At 45.3% G+C, this 20,812-nt stretch overlaps 2 protein-coding genes across 2 annotated transcripts; one reads left to right on the top strand and one right to left on the bottom strand.

Annotated features, from left to right (window-relative positions):
• Positions 1–39: 39 nt before the first annotated feature.
• Positions 40–16,168, bottom strand: supt6h (SPT6 homolog, histone chaperone and transcription elongation factor). Its single transcript, XM_083695283.1, has 38 exons — positions 16,110–16,168; positions 14,988–15,098; positions 14,729–14,902; positions 14,451–14,524; positions 14,004–14,196; positions 13,745–13,826; positions 13,314–13,569; positions 12,873–12,974; positions 12,664–12,777; positions 12,337–12,426; positions 12,065–12,207; positions 11,458–11,612; positions 11,101–11,220; positions 10,813–10,942; positions 10,434–10,584; positions 9,982–10,136; positions 9,604–9,799; positions 9,316–9,458; positions 8,748–8,865; positions 8,508–8,584; positions 8,176–8,311; positions 7,850–7,987; positions 7,557–7,724; positions 7,230–7,357; positions 6,886–7,093; positions 6,521–6,668; positions 6,039–6,181; positions 5,770–5,910; positions 5,432–5,627; positions 5,119–5,264; positions 4,833–4,925; positions 4,547–4,660; positions 4,255–4,379; positions 3,948–4,060; positions 3,594–3,671; positions 3,300–3,478; positions 2,770–3,071; positions 40–2,433 (listed from the first exon to the last, which is right to left on the bottom strand). The coding sequence occupies exons 2-38, from the start codon at positions 15,085–15,087 to the stop codon at positions 2,250–2,252; spliced, it is 5,313 nt and encodes a 1,770-aa protein (XP_083551409.1). The 5' UTR covers positions 15,088–15,098; positions 16,110–16,168; the 3' UTR covers positions 40–2,249.
• Positions 16,169–16,583: 415 nt separating this feature from the next.
• On the top strand, positions 16,584–20,013 carry sdf2 (stromal cell-derived factor 2). The gene is made up of 3 exons (XM_083695505.1): positions 16,584–16,772; positions 17,003–17,199; positions 18,370–20,013. Exons 1-3 carry the CDS (start codon positions 16,598–16,600, stop codon positions 18,670–18,672), a joined length of 675 nt encoding a protein of 224 aa, XP_083551631.1. The 5' UTR covers positions 16,584–16,597; the 3' UTR covers positions 18,673–20,013.
• The last annotated feature ends 799 nt before the right edge of the window (positions 20,014–20,812 follow it).

Here is a 20,812-nt window from a genome sequence, read left to right as displayed (position 1 = left end):
ACACAGGACTTTCAATATGAACACTTTTATTAAAGGGATCAAAGGTAGAAAAGGTTATTAGCAGTGTTATACAACAAGATACATAATCCCTCCTCATCCACTGCCTACAACCTGGGGCATATTGTGGAAGGGAGCAATGTTAGGATGTTGCAGATAGAGGTACAATGCAAGTTATTTAGCATGACAAAGAGCCATGACTGTTCTACACAATGCATTTCAGTTGGAACTTTCTGTAACTTTGTACCCTCCTAAAGCCCAAGACTGTCCATCAGTGACTCTGGGGACTACAGACAAGCAAATAGTCATAACTGAAAACCACAATTCCCAGAATACATCAGTGATGTGTTTGAGTCATGCATAGGTCACCACCAAATAAATAGACCCGATGCCTTTTCACCAAAAATATTAATAGTTCTATTATGGTAAGAATGTATGGCAGATGTCATCACCTGAGTCATTCCTGCAGAGCTGAGATCATACCCACTGCAGTTTGCACCTGCAATCATCAAATGGGTCCACCTTCAGTGTTCACAGACTTGTAAGGGTTGGATACATCAAAGCAATTAGGTGAAAGCTCAGGTTAGAGCCATCACTATATTGCCTAACCCTATCCACCAAAGAGGCAGAAGCTACGGGATGTGGCCAAGCACCAAAATGGAGCAGTACACATACAGTATAATGCCTGACACCCTAGTGGTGTGGTTTAAATGTTCACACAATGATTGTAAATCAAGGATGATGGATTGAAAGAAATGCAAACTTCATAGACAAGAGAAAAACTGTTAAACATGAGCAAATTCACAACAATTATGCTTTGATAAACTACCAAGGATGTTGGACACAGCAAAAATACATTCACATGGACAATAGGCAAACTAGAGATTAAGCAACCATTGTAAGGAAAAGATTGTAATATCCTACCAATTCCTTGATCTCAATCATCAAATGGGTTCACTTGTGTTGTGGTTCCGAGGTGATAATTTGGAACACTGGAGCAAACCTCTCTCGCTCCCCTACCAAAAATACAGCTCAAGAACACATGCTATTCACATAAAAGCCCTATACAAATTAATAGAAGGCTCTGATCCACATATTCCCATCACTGGATTCAAATCGGGGCTGGTACACTGACTAGCATTGATTTCTCTGTGGGCTTTGAACAAAAGTGAATGAGTGGGAAACTGGCAAGGTTTCAGACATTTCAACCGTCTGTTTCAACAAATCCCTTCAACATTTCCCAAGTTTCATTCACCACATCTTTGAGTATAAGAATATCAAACATTTTACTAAATACAAGAGACTCGTAAGCTTGTGCCTGTGTACGAAGGGGTGTGTGTTGGTTGGACAGACATGTGAGGAGTACAGGCTTAGGGTTCATACTGAAAACAGTGTCTTTATTCGTTTTAATGCATCACTACAAAAACGCAGACAGCTTCCTGATTGGCTCGGTAAAGCGCTTGTTGGCGACCTTTCGCCACAATCCACCAATTACCATGAGGCAAGGGGTGGGGGGGGGGGGTCTACATGGCAAAAGGACAATACATGCGCCGAACCAAACTTGGCAAAAACACTTGTCAACCAATCAGACGCTTTCATTTGCATCTCCTAATCTTTTTATATTTTTCTTTAAAAATCAAAGAGAAAAGAGAAAGTATAGCATACCCCATTGTATGTTTCTAAAATAAATCAAAAAGGAGAAAGTTGTCTGACAAACAAGCGTTCTCCATAGGTCCATGTCCTATTCGTTTGTCAGCAGTTTCAAGTGTTTGTCTTTGTGTCGATGTTCTGTGTGAAATACAGTTATCCCCACTAAATAATAAAATACTATGTGGCTGGCAAATAGAGGGGAAAGAGGGATAGAAACCAGAAAGAAAGAGGGGAAGGTAGATAGAAAGAGGGGAAGGTAGATAGAAAGAGTGGGGGAGAGAAGAGATGAGCCCCAGAGAAAGAAACATTCTAGATACACAGTAGCTAGGAACAGAGAAAGGGAGCAAGTTGGACAGGGAGAGAGAGACGGATTTGATATGGGACTCCAGCCGGTGAAGAGGATAGTGGGGTGAGACAGTTGGGATGAATGGTATGGGTCCAGTCTGATGGAGAAGGTAAGGAGGGGGTATTCTGATGAGGATGGGGGGTTTGGGTATTTCCTTGAGGATGGGGGGGGGGGGGGGGTATTTATATGAGGATGGGGTAAAAGGGGAATGGTGGGGTTTGGGGGGGGGGCGTGAAGAGACACCCCCCTCTCTGTCCTATCGGTCCATCTCGTCCAGCAGGGGTGTGGCGTCTCCAGCGATGGACATTGGCGTGCTCTCGATCATGGGGCTGGGGGAGGGGCGCGGGGTCATGCGGGTCTTCTTCTTACGCTCAGCCTCCTTCTCCTGAAGCCACTGTTCTGCCATCTTGCCCCAGTCCACTGCAGTGCTGCCGCTTGACCTGCAGGGGGAGACAGAGGGGAGGTTTAGTTTAGACAACTTGAATGTTTTGTAGATATATTTAGTTTATACGGTTGCTTACTGCTTGTAAGCAAGGAGGGTATTTCTCAAAGCAAGGTAGCTTTCTTAAACAGTTCTATACCTACTTCCAAAAAAAACTTAAATTGTAAAATGTACCAGCACACACACTCTGACTGCATTCCAGTTCTCTACCGGTCACCCAGAAGTGAGCACTCGTGCACTTCCCCATTGGATTGGTCCACTCCTTCTACCTTCATGGGGCCAAGTGTACAAGTGCGAATCGGAGCGCAACCTTAGTCTCTCCGTCTCTACTTACTTAGGCTGCTGCTGTGGCGTGCGTCCTCTAGACGAGGTGGAGGAGGAAGAAGGCGTGTTGGACGAGTGTCCGTGATGACTGCTGCTGCTGCTGCCGCCGCCGCCGCTGTGGTGGCCGTGGTGGCTGTGGCCGTGTGTTTGTCCTTGCGAGTGTGTCGAGTGCCCGTGTCCTTGCGAGTGTGAGGACTGCGGGGTGGTGCCGGGGTACTGGGGCGTGCCCATGTTCTGCTGGCTGGGCGTGGTGTAGGAGTAGTTGGGTGTCATCATGGGCGTCGCAATCGGCTGCTGGGGCGTGGCAAACACCTGGAAGGGGAAGAGAGATATATTCTAGAGATTAGATACAAAGACTGAGATTCTGAGGGTGTGATGACTGCATAGAGTAGTAGACAATACACACTTACTTGCCCGAAGAGGCATTTGTCATATGATCTTTACAGTAGAGGTATATCCTTAATGATCAGAAATGTTTTAAAGAATTCTAAATACAATCCTAAGGGGTTAGGCCCTGCCCTTCCCTGAAGAAGCACTCACATGATAACCTGAGGAGCTGCCTCCACCTCCCCCGGTGCTGCCGCTGTAACCGTATTGGCTGGAGCCCCACTGGGCCGGCGTGGTATTGGGGTTGGCGCCCTGGCCTGTTACCGCAGCGATGGCGTTGAACATCTGTGAGGTCATGTTGCGCGGGAGAGCGTTGACCGCTCGCGTCAGGTCTGAGAGGGAGAGAGGTTATCAAACATGAATAAGGAGGTTCTTTGATTGCGCATGTGTGTGTATGTGTGTGTATGTATGTGTGTGTATGTATGTGTGTGTATGTGCGTGACTAACCTGCGATGTTGATGTTAGCTGGTGTAGCGTTGACAGATGCAGGTGTCCGTGTTCGGCTGCTACTGCTGGGGGTGATGCCTTTAAGAGAAGAGGGAAAGAAAAGAGTTTAGAGAAATATACCTACACTATAATGCCTGTGACATTTCACAAAATTAGGCCACTGACCAAAATTTTTTTTTTTTTAAAAATCACTACAACAGTGACATTTAACAAAAAAACTAAACCCAACACTTTCTGTAGAAAATGAGTGGTTCATGCATGGTGTGATAAACATTTAGATAAACATTTCAGTGGAAGCGGGTCAAGTAAGATTGTCAGGGAGGGGGTTCTAGCCAATGGGCAGGCATCACACACCTGGTACAGGCTCCTGGAAGTGGTCTTTGAACCATCTGAAGAGTCCATTAACGGTTCCGAACATCTGAGAGCGGTAGCGGAAGCCGTCAGGCGTGATGGTCACAAACTCAACACTACAGGGACAACAGGACATGTTTATCAACACAACCGACATCACAATGATGCATCATATCTTCATGCATCACATTTGGTAATCATACTTGATTATATGAGTTGGTGGCCCAGTATGAACAGACAGACAGGTCATTACAGGGTTATGGTTGGGGTAAAAGGATCATGGTTAGGGGTTGGGGTTGGGGTTACTCACCGTGGTTTGCCTCGAGGCTGATAGCCCAGTATGAACTTCCCTGGTAAATCTTTACAGGCCGATACAAAGTAGGGGATAAACGTAGGCTTCTCCTTCTTAGACCTGACCAACAACTCCTCCATTTTCTATCAGAGGGAGAGAGAGAGATGAAAGATGAGGGGATGAATGAAAGAGAGATACAGAGATGTACAGTATGTCACCATGGTAGCAGCACTTTCTAGTTATCTAGTATTCCTGGAATATCCTGCCACACTTTTTCAGGTTAATATGGAACATAATCGTCTCCCTATACCTTCCTGTCTCCTCCATTGCAGTCCTGAAAGTACTTGTGTGTGAGGAGATCGCGAGCGAACGCCGCCATTGGCTGAATATACCGAGCTGTGATCTCATCCAGATCTTCAAACTCCTACAGAAAGAGAGGCAGAGATGGATGAGAGAGAGAGAGAGAGAGAGATAGAGACATGGGTTTGAGTAATCATAAAGGGCCATCTTGCCCTCTCACACAGATGCGTACAAAAACCGCTCACTCGCGCATCCAGAGAGCCTAGGCTAACATGACACATTCGCACAGCCCTCACCTCAGTGTTGATCCAGAGTGTGTGTCCCAGACTGAAGGCGTTCTCCTTGCCCTCCTCTCTAACATCCACATGCTGGTATATGCCATCAGCCACCTACAACACACACAAACAAAATAAGTAATCTAGAACTCATCCCAACATGTCACAAATCACACTACAAAAAACTGCGTTCACTCTTTCCACTTATGGACAGATCCATCCACCCATCCCTCCATCCATCCCTCCATCCATCCCTCCCAGCCACCCACCGCTCCCTCCCTCCCTCCCTCCCTCCCTCTATTCTTACCTTCCAGGTGACAGTGAGGTGGTTCTCTCCTTTGCTGCTGGGTCTAATCACTACATCACCCTGGTCCATAGACTCCATCATCTTCTCTGCCTGCTTGAAGTTGATGTTGTGGAAGGAGGGGTGGGCGATCACGCGTTTTATATAGGCTGGAGAAGGAGAGGGAGGGAGACAGAGAGAGAGAGAGACAGATAAAGAAGGGAGAGAAAAAAGCGAGTGAAGAATGATATTAGGGAATACAATGAATAAGAAGATTATTTCTTTCAGGGTGTTAAATATAATGTTTGGCCACCATAACCTTGGTAGAAGGGCTTACTGGTTCTCTGCTGTTTCTTCTTAAGCTCCTCCTCCTGTTTGGTGTCCTCCGTCTCTGCGTCAAAGTCGTAGTAAGTGTCCTTGGGCAGCTTCCACTCGTTGTTCTTGTCCATCAGGTCAGAGGTACGACAAGTCAGGTCCACGTTGAATTTCTCGATGTCGATCTTCATGATGCGGCAGTGCACCGTCATGCCCACCTGAGAGGTTTAGAGAGGGGGGGGGGGTCAATAATACAGCTTAGTGCTAACTGATCAGTTAAGTATGTGATGGTTAGCCTGACTGACTACCTACCTACCTGTCAGCCAAACTAACTACCTAACAAACCACCTCCAGGCTCACCTTGACCCTCTCCTCAGGGTGTTTGACCACCTTGTCACTGAGGAATTTGGTGGGGATGAAGCCCTGCACCCCGTTGTCCATCCGTGCCCGCACTCCGATGGCCTGACCTGGACACGAACCGCTGTCAAAGTGGTTCCACACCTGGGAGAGGGACGGGTGGAGAGGAGAGGAAGAAAGGAGGAATAAAAAAGAAGAGAGTTTTGTTTTTTGTCTGAATCAACTTAGCATCATTTAGAGGTCATAGTGTGAGGGTTAAAGGTGAAAGGCACCTCGCTGAGTTCAGGGAAGTTGTCCTGTTGGCAGAAGGGGCACTGCCAGAGTCCAGTGGCATCGTTACGGATGGCCTGGTCATAACTCTCCCCTTGGGGGCGCCGGTGAGCGATACCAGTCACTACACTGGTGATCAGCTTACCTGGGAACAGACAGAGAGGAGGGAAGAAGAGGGAGAGTGTGTGAGCACTAATTGAGAATGAGAGCAGATGTGGAGGGTCATGTGTATGTTGTGTGTATTTGAGTGTCTGCAATATTGAGTGTGTGGAGTATTTTAGTGTGTCGGGGTAGTGTGTGAGTGTGTTATGACCTATGTAGAAGGTGGGTGGAAGTGTGTGTCACCTAACATGGAAAGAAGCTCTGTGTGAGTGTGTTACGTAAGTAGAAGGTGTGTATGAACCTACATAAAAGGTGTGTGAGTCGGTTACCTACTGTACGTGTTTAGGTGGTGTGTGTGTGTGTGCGCGTGAGAGAGTATTACCTATGTAGAAAGTCTCAGGGGTCTCCTTGGTGAGCAGGTTGAAGACCTCCTCAGTGTTGGGGGCTCTGTAGGGGACTCTCAGGTCCTTGTACCTGCAGCTCAGCTCAGCGCGGATGTCATACAGTGTAATACCCTTGTTACCATAACCCTACAGGGGATGGATAACACATTACAGCTGAGTATACACAAGTTAACATCATACAGTCTGATACTCCAATACCCTTTTTTACCATATCCTTGTGGGAAAGGCAAGGGGAGAAACACTGGTGAGTATCTGCTACCGCCAAAAGCTGTGCACGCACACGCACACACACACACACACACACACGCATCCACACACACACACACACACACACACAACTGACCTGTCTCTCCAGCTCCTCAGCGAAGGCGTCCAGGTCCAGGTCCTTGAGACGTTCCGGGTTTTCAAGGATCTCTTCCAGTGCTCCGGCCGGGTTGGCATCTTCTGCTGACTCATCGTACTCCAGAGCGTCGACGGCCATCTTACGGGCCCACTCATATGTCTCAGGATGGACACGAGACCCGTCCAAAACCTCAATGTATGAGTCCGTACTGCAGAGAGAGAGAGATAAAGTCAGAACCCACACCTACATACAGAATACAATGGACCAAAAGAAAAACAATACCATGAACGAATGTAGAGAGATGGAGAAACTACATGTAACACAAGCACACATAATACGCCCACCTGTCTCCGAGCGAGGCAGTGTCTATTTTTATGAAGCCAGCACAGTTGATGAAGACCTTGGGGCCCATGTGACACATGGTGACCAGCTGGGTCCTATTCTCCAGACGAGTGTTGTTCTGCTTCAGGATCTGGAGGGGAAGAAACATACACAAAATGAAGAAAGAAAAAACCCATTTCATTCACTTTATTCATAAACAGGTCATTTAGTTTAAGTTCAACATACAGGGCAGGCACAATGTGCCTTAGGTGGAGAAAGCCTTGACATACTGAACACAGCTTTGAGTCAAAGTAACACACACACACACACACACACACACACACACACACCTTGAGCAGGTGGGATCCCTTCCTGATTCCGAGGCCACAGACGAACTGGACCAGGCTCTGAGTGTAGGGATGGGAGATGGCTCTGTTCACATCCACTCCCACCTCATTAACCCGGTTAATGAACTCACAGTACAGAGCACTCAGTAGGTCCTCCTTCACTACTTGCTCCTGGGAGGGGGAGGGGGAGGGGGGGATAGAGAGATTATCATAGAATCCATGTCCTTGTCAGTAGATATACTGCATGCAGCAAGTAGCACGCACACACGCACACGCACACACACACACACACACACCTGTAGAGGATGTAGTTTCAGGCAGAGAATGTCCTCATCGGTACTGCAGACTTGAGCATACTCCACTAGAGGGTCCTGGATCTTCCTCGCCACGGAAACCGCCTGTCGTAGCAGAGGGGGGTAGTCTCTGTAATCGGTCTAGAAAGGGGGAGAGAGGGAAGGACCACGGTTAGATGGTAGATGCTCTAACTAGGAATGTAACTGTGTTAACACAGTCCCAAGTATCAAATTGTATAGCCCAGTGTTCATATGGGTTGTGTGTGTGTGTGTGTGAGTGTACTTCCTATGGTTTTTGCAGAGTACAGAGTGTGTCTGTGTGAGCTTACCTCTGACTTCTTGCTATTCATGTACAGCATGGCCAGCTCGTTGTCGACCAGCTCCACTCCTACAGCGGGCAGAGAGGACTCCTGCTCCAGCTCACTGATGGTCCTCTTGATGTCCTCCATCACCATGTGGGCATCCCTGCAGAAACCCCCCCCAAAAAACAACCATATTGGTCCCAAAGTGCTTAACAGTCTAGGGCCTAATCCCCCACAGAGCAAACATAGGCCACCATGGCAAAAAGAAGCCCATAGGGGGACATACTGTGAGGTGGAAGTGGAAACAGTTCTGGAGGCATACGAGGTATGAATGAAGAAAGATTAAAACTGGGGCTCACCTATTCTCCCCAGCAACAGCTACCACGTGAGGCTTCTTACTAATCAGAAACTTTTTCAGGGTCTCAATGTCATGGAGCTGAGGATGAGACCAAACAAACTCATTATTTATGAGGTGAACGACAATACAGTCAAATATATACTGTGAGATCAACAAGGACTTCTCCTAATGACATGAAACATGTAAATGACAACATGCCATGTAAGGTAGGTAATAGGGTATTCTTGTCCTCAGTCTGTACCTTTTTCTCCCTCTCATCCTCCTTCCAGGCTGTCCTTCTCTTCAGGAAGTAGGGAAGACGCAGGAAGTCCACCACCTCTCCCTCTCCGTTGATCAGAGAGCAGAACACTGGCGTGTCTCTATGGCAACATTCAGGTTGTGATTTAGACAAACATTACCCTATCCAAGTTCTAAGCGACATGTTAACTTATGGTTGAAAGAAGATTGGTTCGGTCTTTTGAAATGTGTTTATTATGGAATTATAAAAAAATAACCCATATACAGTACCAGTCAAAAGTTTGGACACACCTTCTCATTCAATGGTTTTTCTTTATTTTTTATTATTTTCTATGTTGTAGATTAATATTGAAGACATCAAAACTATGAAGGAACACATATGGAATTATGTAGTAAACTAAAAAGTGTTAAACAAACCTGAATATGTTTTATATTTTAGATTCTTCAAAGTAGCCACCTTTTGCTTTGATGACAGCTTTGCACACTCTTGGCAAGGTGTGTCCAAACTTTTGACTGGTACTGGTGCCAATCTGGTGCCTTTAACCTGACGCTCGCCCATCACATACACTCACCTGCTGTCGGAGAAGGCCACTCCCAGCACCTTGATGCCTTTGCCCTGACCCTCATCCATCAGATCATCATCCTCCTCCTCCACCTGCTGGTCTGGTCTGTATGGAGACACCTTCAGCCAGTTGTATAGCCTCCGGCAACACGACTATTGAGATAAATAAATTGAAAAATTAGAGTAAAGCAGATTAGGCTGCAGTTAAGGATGACGTTAGCCAAGGCAGTTTGTATTTTGGTGTTTTCTGTCACCCAGGGTAATTTTTCAAAACCTTACATGTCGTCTGCCCAATTACCTTAACAATGTTCTCCTTGGCCTCGGCGATGAGCTTGTTCTTGAGCTCTTTGGCCATCTGTGGGTAGAGGAACTGGGTCAGGGATCTCTCTATGGCCATGGTTCTCTGTCTGTTCCACTCCTGCACCTGGTGACTGAACTCATCCCTGTAGTAGAACTGCTTGATCTCATCAAAGTAGGTCTGATCAGCAGCAAACCTGAGAGAGAGGGCAGGAATGAGAGAGAAATGGAGATGGGGACACAGAGAGAGAGGGAGGGAGGAAGAAATAAAAGGACATATGGATTACAACCCAGTCTTTAGCCATGACTCAAGTGAAACTGGCTCACTAACCACGTGGGAATACACTGGTGTACAGAAAAGGCCTGTGTTTCCTCTTACCCTTTGACCCCTATGAGGTCGATACAGATGTCTATGGTGAGCAGCCCCTCCTCCTCCGCCAAGCACATCTTTAAGAACTGATCTCCGTTCAGCTCCTTCACTGCCTTGTTCTTCAGGTACTTGAAGGAGTAGCCAGAGTGAGCCTCGTCCACTTCCTACAGTAACAAGACGGTGATAGAGGGAAGTTAACATGGTGTTCAAAGGAAAGCTGCCTCGCATAAAGCCCTTCCTATGACTGTGAATTACTGAGAACAGAGACTGGGCTCAACTCTGGAAGTGAATTGAAATTTAATAAATCAATTGAAAAGTCCACATAGAAGATAATGGGCAGCTTTGTAGTGGTACACCTCTTGCCCTTTTTGGTTTGTTTAACGTTAGTAAAACATTGTTGTGAGGTTTGTACATTCTTGCAATTGGTTTGACAAATATCAGAAAAGCATTGCACTGCCTACCTTCTTGCCCTTCTTGGTGGGCTTGATGTTGATCTTGGCCCTCTCCTGGAAGGTCTGTCTGAGGACGTGCCTGACCAGAGGCTCACGGGCAAGCTGCATGGCCACCATGTACCTGGTCCCCTCCAGCACCGCCTCCGGACTGTTAAACTGACTAGAGAGAGAGGGAGGAGGGGGTGGGTGTGTGCATGGAACAGAGGGAGAGACATGGCAAGTGTGTGAGCAACATCTGCTCCTAATATGGCACATACAAAGATAATGGCCATGATGCATGCACAGCCACATGCAATATGATAAAAGGCAAAGGAAGAAAGAAAACAACTATAAAGTCAAGAAAATTTGGAGCGACGTCATCATTGTCAACAGAAGCTGGAGATTTTACCTGCAGACGTAGTCTTTGGCCAGCTCTACGGGCTCAGCAGGGAACTGCTCTGTCTCGTGACGCTGGTAACTGTCTCTCAGATTCTCCCCAAACTGTTCGGGAGTCAGTCCAAACTTCTTAGCCAGGCCGTCTGCACAGAGAGAGCAGGATAAAGATCACACTAACAGGGTCTGGTCCACGTAAAAACTGTCTAACAAATTAACCAGTTGTCTGGCACTGATCTTGTTTTTTACTGCCTATGTAAAGAAATGACCACCAATGATTTGATGTTGAGATCAGGTCACTCACCGAGCCCTGCACTCTGACAGATGCTGTACATGTCCCTACGAGATGCCAGCTTCAGGTCAGGCCCCTTCTGCTCTGGCTCTTCCTCCTCCTCCTCCTCTTCCTCCACCTCCGCCTCTTCACCTACAGCAGTGGAAGGGGAACAGAAAAGCAATGAGAATGGATTAGATATGACTCCAACTCCAAAACATCCCGTCGAATCGCTAAATCTTCAATCTGAATTCAATAAGTTAAAAGTAGTTCAAACGTCAGGTGATTATTTTCCATTATGTGAAATAATACAGCCACTCTATAATAATGTTATTTCAAAGCTGACGTGAGAGAAAGAGACATATCCATCCATCCATCATTTCTCCATACCATCTTCCTCTGACACCTCCTTGATCTTCTTGAGCCTCTTCTTCTTCTTGCTGGCCTTGACAGCGTTCTGCATCTTGGGGATGTCTCTGCCATAGTACAACAGGAAGTGGTTGTAGACGTCACCTAGCTCATCGATGGACTGGACATCTTTCAGTCTACAACAGGAAGGGGGGGAAGGAGAGGAGAGGGCAATACTGTTAGTCTGTCATCTCAATGTTGTTTACCTCAATTATGTCTTAGGTGTCTTGATCAACTGTATTGTCACACTTTATGAACGGTCCTATATGTATACCAGGGGAGGCTGGTGGAGGAAGAAATTCGGAGGGCGGGCTCATTGTAACGCATGAAATGGAATTAGGAATAGTGTTTGATACCATTCCTCATTCCATGCATTACAACAAGCCCGTCCTCCGATTTCTACCTCCACCAGCCTCCACTGATGTATACCCTATTGTGTATACTGTAATGTCTCATCATTTTGCACCCATTGCTTCGCTCCATTTGGAAAGTATACACAGTGTATGGGTGACCAGTACTAGACAACACAGGTTACATTGACCCTTCATATGACCGTGTCCTCTATGACCCCAGTGTTGGGTAAACATACCGCTCCAGATCAGCCGTGTCGAGTGGGCGGATGCCGTCAGACAGCGGTTTGTCAGGGTCAGCAGAGATCTGTTCAAACTGGTAGCCCTGCATCCTCTGGAAAAGACGCCTCAGGTTCTGCTTCCGGGTCTTCAGCTGGGTCCACTGGGGTCAGGACACAGGAAGTGCTTAGGATCAGTGTCTGTCATGTGTCATAAGGTGTCATCTTGATGTGGATGTTGCATCAGACAGCGTATTTGCAGTCAAAACCATTGGAGGTCACTCGTACTGTACCTTCTCGTCCCACTGCCACACCTTCCACAGGTCGTTGATGTTCAGCTCCGGTTCAACATACTCTTTCCTGTAGAACGCTATGAAGGGAACCTGAGGGGCACGTAGAGCAGAGTAAGCACAGAAGAAAACGAGATGCCAAAATTGACACAGTTTAAATGCAAGTGCTTGGTAAGGGGTCAACCTGACACACTAATAATGTTGCCTCAGAACAACACAAGAAATTAGAAGTGAACAGAGAAGACTGAGGATGAGGACTGAGAACTAACAGGACCAGGACTTGGACAACCCAAGTCAAAAGGGTTACATTTGAAAAGTACGGCTGTGTACCTCAAAGTGCTGGTTCCTCATGAAGTTGAGAGCCTCTTTGATCTTGGCGATGGTGCTGGGACCTTTCCTGCTGAAGTTGGTGGTTGTCCCCCGGTCCAGGTAGTCTGTGCTCTCCTGATAATGAGGTAGGTATATATAGCGTTATAGTGGGGGTGGAATGAGGAACCATGTAGGTAATGTAAGGACTGGTCATAGGCCGTAGATCATACCTGCATGGAGATGGTGGGGGTAGAGAAGGCATGTCTGTAGATCCACTCTGCTTCCTCCTCCAACTCATTATCCTCGGCAGGCTTCACTTTGAGGGAGCGCAGCTATCAGACAGAACACAAAGGGTGAGAAACACACACAGGCACACACGCAGAGCAGCGATGATGCACTACACTTAGGACACAGGATGGTGACCCAGACAGATAGACATACACCAGATAGACATACACAAGTTAGGATCCGAAATTAACACCTGTCACTCTGGCAGGTGCTTGTGAATGGCAGCGCTTTATTCTGTATCATCATAGAGTTTTTAAATATCTACTTAATATCATAATTTAGGCCGTATGACTTTAGTTCTTTGGTTTTCAAAAATTGGACAGATGTCGTACTTTGACACTGTCCGCAGTTCGAGGCGGATAGCCTAACTTGCGCACACACACCTGGAACCTCTCGGGCATGTCAGTGGAGCGGATCTCGTTGTCCTGGTCAGTCATGTGACTGCTCTCCAGCTCGCTGGGCTCGTAGATCTCAAAGATGCTCTTCCTCCCCACCCTCCTCTTTGTCTGCTTCTTGGGACGATCCCAGCCCTCTTCATCTTGGTCTTCCTCCTCTTCCTCACCCTGGTCATATGCGTCTGCGTCAAAGTCTGCAAAGTCAAAGTCCCCCCCGAAAATCTCCTGGGCCTCCTGGAGGGCTCTGTATGAGAGAGAATGAGAGATGAAGAAGAAGAGAAAAGGGAAAGGGTAAGAGGGTGATTATACAACCGTCTGGCCTTCAATAGTGCAAGAAATGTTTGTACCCTTCAATAGTGCTAGAAATGAATGTCTGATCTCCTATATTTCCATGTCAGAGGTGAACATGGAACACTTACGCATCTGTGTATCCTGAGAACTTCTTCCCCCTCTTCTTGGTGATAGGCTGGCCATCATCGTCAACGATAAAATCATCAATATCTGAGGGGAAAATGCTTTATTCAGGGGTTGAGCCAAAATATAGTGCGACACTTTTGTGCTCCAAAGAATAACAATTCCATTCAATTTGACATTCTGAAGAATCCTCATTAAAGTGATAACCACATATGTGTAACAGCTGAATGTTGTAGTGGGAGGGTAACTTCATTGTTGTTGTACCTGACTCCTCATCTCCTTCCCCCTCTTCTTCATCATCACCATGGCGATGAAGCAGCACATCGACAGCCTCACCCTCCTCCAGTTCATCGTCATCATCCCCATTTCCAGTAAAGATCTCGTCTGCGATCTGGTCTTTCTCATCATCCTCCTCTTCATCATCGTCCATAGTCTTCACACGGTCATACTTCTTCTTCTGTCAGAGGAAGAGAGGGAAATGATCTTAACACTGTGATCTGCAGCCACACACATTCATAGATATGATGATACTTAAATCTTGTCAGTCATACTAATCTGTATGTCATTATTTGCATCAGACTCACCACAGACAGCAGTCCACACAGACTTAAATTCTACAGCTAACAGCTACATCTTATCACTTGAACACTTGAGTAGGCAATTGGAATTAGTCCAGTCCATAGGTACAGGAGAAGTGGGAGAAGAACTTACCCTCCTCTTCACTTTGACCCCCAAGTTCTCTTCAATGAGATCAAGATCATCATCGTCCAGGTAATCATCATAATCTATGAGGGATGGAGAGAGAGAAATGTAACATCAGACCAGATACTGTAACAAGTTATCAGTGGCAGTGAGGGTAAAAGAAGAGGTTAGTTGTAGAAATGGTGTGACACCTCAGACAAAGGAACCCTCCAAAACAAATTACAAGCACAAAGGGAAACCTCAAGTCTTTTCTTAATGTTGCAAACACCCATGATCCTCAAACTCACTGCGCTTCTTGCGTCGATGTCTGACTTCCTCCTCAGAATCACTGCCACTTCCCCCATTCTTGTTTCCTCCTCCTCCTCCTCCCTCCTCCTCCTCATCCACATCATCATCATCAATAAGACCTTTCAGGTTCCCAAACTCATCCTGGTCCTCTTTGTTTTCCTCCTCTTCCTCTTCTGTTAGGGAAGGACAGGGAGATATAAGCAGTCAGGACACTACACAGACACAAGCTCAAAATGAATGACATTAGAGTATTATTACCATCATCCTCCAAAAATGCCTGAGGCTTTGTGGGCTTCATGACTTTCTCATCAAAGTCCTCCTCTGACTCCTCAGCCTCACTCTCGATGAAGTCAGACATGTCTGCAAGGTCTGAGAAATACACACATACATTGAATACAGGATAATACCAGGCATGAGAAAAGAAAGTGAGAAAATCACATTCGCATATTCTTCAGGCTTTAAAACGTATCCAGGTCTCTGAAACCTAAACTCAATTATATAAAGAAACATTCAGTGTGCTCATAGAACATTTGGTTGGGATTGAGGGCATACACTGAGGACTTTCAAATATGCTCCAACAACAAGTCAGACTAGAGGATACAGAATCAGCGGGGATGTCAAGATATCATGTAGCTAGCTAGCTAGCATGGTATTCAATCCCGCGCAACAACGTCCACCTGAAGACGGAATCGCGGATATCTAGATTCCAGTTAATAACAAGTAGCTGGATTCTAGAACATAATGTACACGGATGATTGACACCTCGTTTCGGACACAAAGGCAAACGTAAAGCACCAGTTAGCTAGCAAAACTAACGGTAGCTGCTCAAATTACGTGAGTTGATGCCTTGACCAGAACCGTCGCCCTATTGCAGAAACTGTTGACAGATGAATACAGTGGAAAGATCAGTCAGTTGCCTGTATGTATTCTAAAATCCAACAGCTAGCTAGCTAACTGCACTCCACTTGCTGGCTAATTTCGCACCAAGACAGAGCTAACCTTGATTAACATTAAACAGTAACAACAACCAAGCTTGCCTTGGTTTTAGTCTAGCCATGTGGTGTGTTTTGACACGTATCAATCAATACCACTGTTGTATCGCTAGTTAATTAACTCAACGTAAAACAAACATTGCAATCGTTGCAAACTAGCAATCTGATTTATTTGCTATGCTAGCGATATCAGACTATACTGGGAGACAACAACAAGGCCTCGCTCTGTTGTACTTCGCAGGTAGTTAGCATAGCGGCATGTTAGCCAACTACCCAGTGTGGGCCTTAGGGGGACAACAATCACTCAAGCCAAGGCCAGCATTGTTTACTTGTTTTTGGCGCGGTATCGTTTCATAGACCGTGAAATTCCTTTGTGAAAATAACTTACTTCGCGTCGGTATTTTACTTAAATCCTTGAAATGTAGAGGGGTGTTGGTATGCAATGTACCAGGCAGCTTTTAATAATAAAAATGGCTGATTTTGTGGCTTGATGACAATTCCGGAATGCGTTGAGGAAACTTCCGTCGATGCACCGTTGCTGCGTCTTTGGGGGTCTTTGCAAGTATCGACTCCTCCTTGTGGACAATAAGTGCACATCACGTCATCTCATTCTTGTCACTGGGAGGTTGATAGCGCAAGGAAATGAACAAGTCATGAACCATTGAATCCCATGCGAATAAACAAATCGAACTCATATATATTTCATTTCAATTTACCATAAAAAAATACATATACGTTATTTAATCTACAAGGACCTCTCCGAGCCGGCAGTTGGCGCTGTCGCAACGTTTCATTCCTTTTCTACTGTACCTCTTCGATGACGTAGCATAAGCTAATGTAAATCGCGGAGTTGAGTGGCAAAAGCGGCCAGCGGTAATGGATCATTGTACTGGTCCCTCGCACTTTTTATTGAGGTCCATCTTATTATCATGTGTATGTGGACTCTCGTTCGGTACAGAACTGAGTTTTGTGACCTGCGGCTCGGTCGTGAAGCTGTTAAATATAAAGCACAATGTCAGACTGCACTCGCACGACGTGCGCTACGGTTCTGGTGAGTGCAATGCTTTCTCCTTGCTTGTGTTACTAGCTAGACTCAGTACTAGCAGCTGTCACAGTCAACTCCTTTCTCTTTCTCTCTGTCTCTCTTCATTTTTAGTTGACTGAATTCTGTGAATGAATTAAGTCGCTGATAGCTGTGTGATCCTCGTCACCCTCCAGCCCTCACCAACTATGACTGATTGTGTCATATCTAACTATCTATCAATGTGTATGTATAATCAGGTAGTGGACAGCAGTCTGTGACAGGAGTCACCACAGTTGAGGACAGCAACAGTTATTGGAGCATACGGGGCACAAGAGACACCGTGTGCCACCGTGGGACCCCTATTAAGTGTGGCCAGACCATCCGCCTGACACACGTCAACACTGGGCGCAACCTGCACAGCCACTACTTTGCCTCGCCACTCTCCTCCAACCAGGTGAGCTTGCCTTTATAACCCAGTTGAACCAAGTTTAAATACCCCCACCACTCAGCAGAGGACGCAGGTTCGAGACTCGTGGAGCTTGGAGCGTGAGGAAGCAATACTGTTTGCAGCAACTTGTCTGTTTCATTGGTGCCGTGACCCGGATCCGCAGTCGCGCTCAGCTCAACGGCGTGAAGGGATAGACATAAATTGTGCCCCCTTCTTGAGATCAAACTGGCTGATCTCTCTGTGATGTTTACAAGCCCTTGGAATGTGTGATGTCAGATTGGTTCTCCCTTACAAACAGCTCTTGATTTAAATACTATGGCTGGAAGTGTGGTATAAAACAGAATGTTGAGGAACAGATTCTCTCTCATTGTCTTGGTCTGTGGTCCTACCTGTTGATTTGTGAGTACAGTATCAGACCATGTGGTCTGTCGTTTGTTTCTGTCTCTACCTCTCTCTATCTATTGCTCATTTACTATGAGGGTAGAATGTAACATTTCTCTGTAATGTATTTGCCTTGTAATAATTGTATAAGTTTACAGTATTATTAAAGCCAACCTATAAAGCCCTACAGTGTCGTGAGTTTAGAGGGGTGAGTGTAACTGAGTTGCTCACTCCTCACAAGTTTAAATATCCCCTTGGTGGCGTAGCTGATTTCCATCGGGTATTTAGGAGACGGTGTGTTGGCCAACATATGTTGGCAATACAGAGGACGCAGGTTCGAAACTCGTGTGAGGAAGCAATAGAGTGGCAAAGTCGTTTAGACAAATTGTAGTCCATAAACTTCATGTTCAAGCTGAAAAATCCTTTGGGATTATTTCAAATAGCTAATATACTGTAAGTGTTATGTTACACATAGGCATACAGTTTCTTGTACGTTTTCTTTTCTAATTCACTAGCGTTTGGTTCTGATAACCGTTTCTAAATTATTTTGTCTAAGTCAAAACCTAAAAGAATAAAATAAAATCAATCAGCTAACTTAGGGACTTTAGATAGCCAACAGATGACACAGGTTTGAGACTTGTGTAAGCATGGAGTGTGAGGAAGCAGTAACTTGACGTTAACGTCTGTTTCACCTTGAAAACTGGGGGTTGTGTTACCATCCTTATCATCTCTCTCTCCCTCTCTCCCTCTCTCTCTCTCTCTCTCTCTCTCTCTCTCTCTCTCCTTCTTCCACAGGAGGTGAGTGCATTTGGCGAAGAGGGGGAGGGGGACCACCTGGATGAGTGGACGGTGCAGTGTGGGGGCGTGGTTTGGGAACGAGATGAAGCTGTTCGCTTCCAGCATGCTTCCACTGACGCATTGCTGTCGGTCACGGGGGAGCAGTATGGGCGGCCTATCCACGGGCAGAGGGAGGTGCATGCCATGTCGGGCACCAGCCAGCACAGCCTGTGGAAGGCCATGGAGGGTGTTTATATGAAGCCCAGCGAGAGCCCTCTAGGCAGCAGGGACTATAGCCATCCCCTACACACTGAGTTCTGAACCTGACCCTTCGCCTTGCCATCTCTCTCTCTCTCTCTCTCTCTCCCTCCCCCCTCATACTTTCTCTTCACTATTCTATTACCTCCTTCTCTCTACTTTCACTCCTTTTATTTCTTGGTCTTATTTTCTCTCCTCTGTCATCTCTTTTTTTCTTCTTTTTTTGGCAATCAATATCTCTCAGACATACAACCTCTCTTTGGACCCACATCTGGAAACAGAGACTGTTTTGATACTCTAAAGACTAAACAACCAATCCAGAGGACTACAGGCTATCAGCAGTGCCCTTTACCCTCACCCACCCCCTCCCATATGTTACTTTATTCAAGACAGCAAATGTTTGTCAGACACCAGATCGATTTTCCAGAGCCACAAAAACAAATGTATCCACATGATACGTATGAATGATGTAAAAGGTGCTATATTACCATGTCTTGTTGTGGCAACATTTGAAGTGTCTATTACTGTATGCTGGTGATAGGCTATTTCTCAGTTGTTTTAGGCTAGAAAAGCACAAAATAGAATAGAATCTACTTTATTGACTAGATGGAAATTCATATTATCACCAACAGACATGCAGTACAAATACAGTACATATCATACTGCAGGTTTGTTTGTTTTGACTACAGTGATTGTTTTCAGATACTGAACATTTAGAGCCTCAACTCTGTAATTTAGAGCATCAACTCTGTAATTTAGAGTATCAACTCTGTAACTCAAAATGTATTTAAACAAGTTCCCATTGTTTGAACATAAAAGCCTTGTTTTAAGTATGACAGGAAGTCCAGATAAAAATGGTTACACTGGTGCCTTTCTCATATTGTATGGTATTAATTGTATCAATATATTTTGCTGAAGAGCACTTTTTATCTCTCATGAAACCATAATTAATCCTAGAAGGCTCACTGCCATTCCCCAAAGCAGAAAAAAACATAATCTTTGTACAATGAATAAGCAGTGTTTCCTTGTTTGACTTTTGATTTAAGTCTGATTCAGTATTACATATCCATAGAATAAGCTGAAACATGAAGCATACCAGCTTTCTTTGTCCAGTTAAATATTATCTCTTGCAGTATCCCAGGTCAACAACTGCAACCTGCCTGACATGGCTTCCTCATAGCCATAAATACGTATACAGGGTTCTGCAAATGTGGTTTGATGTTTAGAATTTTAATGGACGCGATGTTTGATGATCTATACTTCTGGGTTAAGGTTAGTGAAGAAGTGCGGTGTTTTATATAAGCTGTCTGAGTGTACATAAGAACACCTTTGTTTTCAGGAGATTTATATACTAGTAACAAAGACACTTGTCATAGATACCTCAGATTAAATGGATGTTTTGTGCATACAGTGTGTTCTTCTTATGTGTCTGTGTGTTGGATGGACATTCTTGATACTAGGTTGCCAAACCAATGGAACAAAATGTTATGATTGTACCTCACAGTTGTCTGTCTCCATTTGATGATGTCACTTGTTTGATGGCCAGATTTTTACAAACGTCATTAATGGTTCAGTTGTTTAAATTACTATTTATTTTATTTTTTATTTAACCTTTATTTCACCAGGGGGACCCATTGAGACCAAATTCTCATTTTCAATGGTGCCCTGGTTAACCCTAAACATTATGGCAACATCCTTTAAAAACATGGACAGACCTCAACCTCACCTTCACTTATCATATTTTTTAACTTGCCCAAAGAGACTAAGGCATCCAATTTGATGGTCTCTTTACACTCATTCCAAGCTCTAGGGGCACAGTAACTAAAAACAGTTTTTCCCAGCTCAGTGATGAGGGATGTCAGGTAGCTAGGTAGCTTTTATAAACATACAGGAGCCAATGCTGCGTTCTCCTAGCAGCCAGGGATGGCCAGCCCACTGCCTGATATAGATTACAATGATGCATTCTAAAATGATCACCAGTAATAAAACAAAGTGCTGAATGATAAACAGTGTCAAGCTGTTTCAAGGTGGTAGAGGCAGCGTGCATATAGATAATGTCGCCATAGTCAAGTACTGACAGGAAAGTAGACTGTACTAAGAACTTCCTGTCATCACACGGAAAACAAGATTTATTTCTATAAAAGAACCCAAGTTTCACCATTAGCTTTTTAGTCAGCTCTACAACATGCAATTTGAAGGACAG

This window comes from Argentina silus (assembly GCF_951799395.1).
Source record: "Argentina silus genome assembly, chromosome: 2".
Taxonomy (NCBI): Eukaryota; Metazoa; Chordata; class Actinopteri; order Argentiniformes; family Argentinidae; genus Argentina; species Argentina silus.
This window is presented reverse-complemented; position numbering and strand designations above follow the sequence as displayed.

Bases quoted from the DNA above. Each gene is read 5' to 3' on its own strand.
- supt6h (XM_083695283.1), bottom strand. From the start codon at position 15,087: ATGTCTGACTTCATCGAGAGTGAGGCTGAGGAGTCAGAGGAGGACTTT. The intron at 13,570-13,744 runs GTAAGTGTTCCA...TCTCTCATACAG, and splicing joins TTCTCAGGATACACAGATGC to AGCCCTCCAGGAGGCCCAGG. The intron at 4,926-5,118 runs GTAAGAATAGAG...TGTGTGTTGTAG, and splicing joins ACCTCACTGTCACCTGGAAG to GTGGCTGATGGCATATACCA.
- sdf2 (XM_083695505.1), top strand. From the start codon at position 16,598: ATGGATCATTGTACTGGTCCCTCGCACTTTTTATTGAGGTCCATCTTA. The intron at 16,773-17,002 runs GTGAGTGCAATG...ATGTATAATCAG, and splicing joins CGACGTGCGCTACGGTTCTG to GTAGTGGACAGCAGTCTGTG. The intron at 17,200-18,369 runs GTGAGCTTGCCT...CTTCTTCCACAG, and splicing joins CGCCACTCTCCTCCAACCAG to GAGGTGAGTGCATTTGGCGA.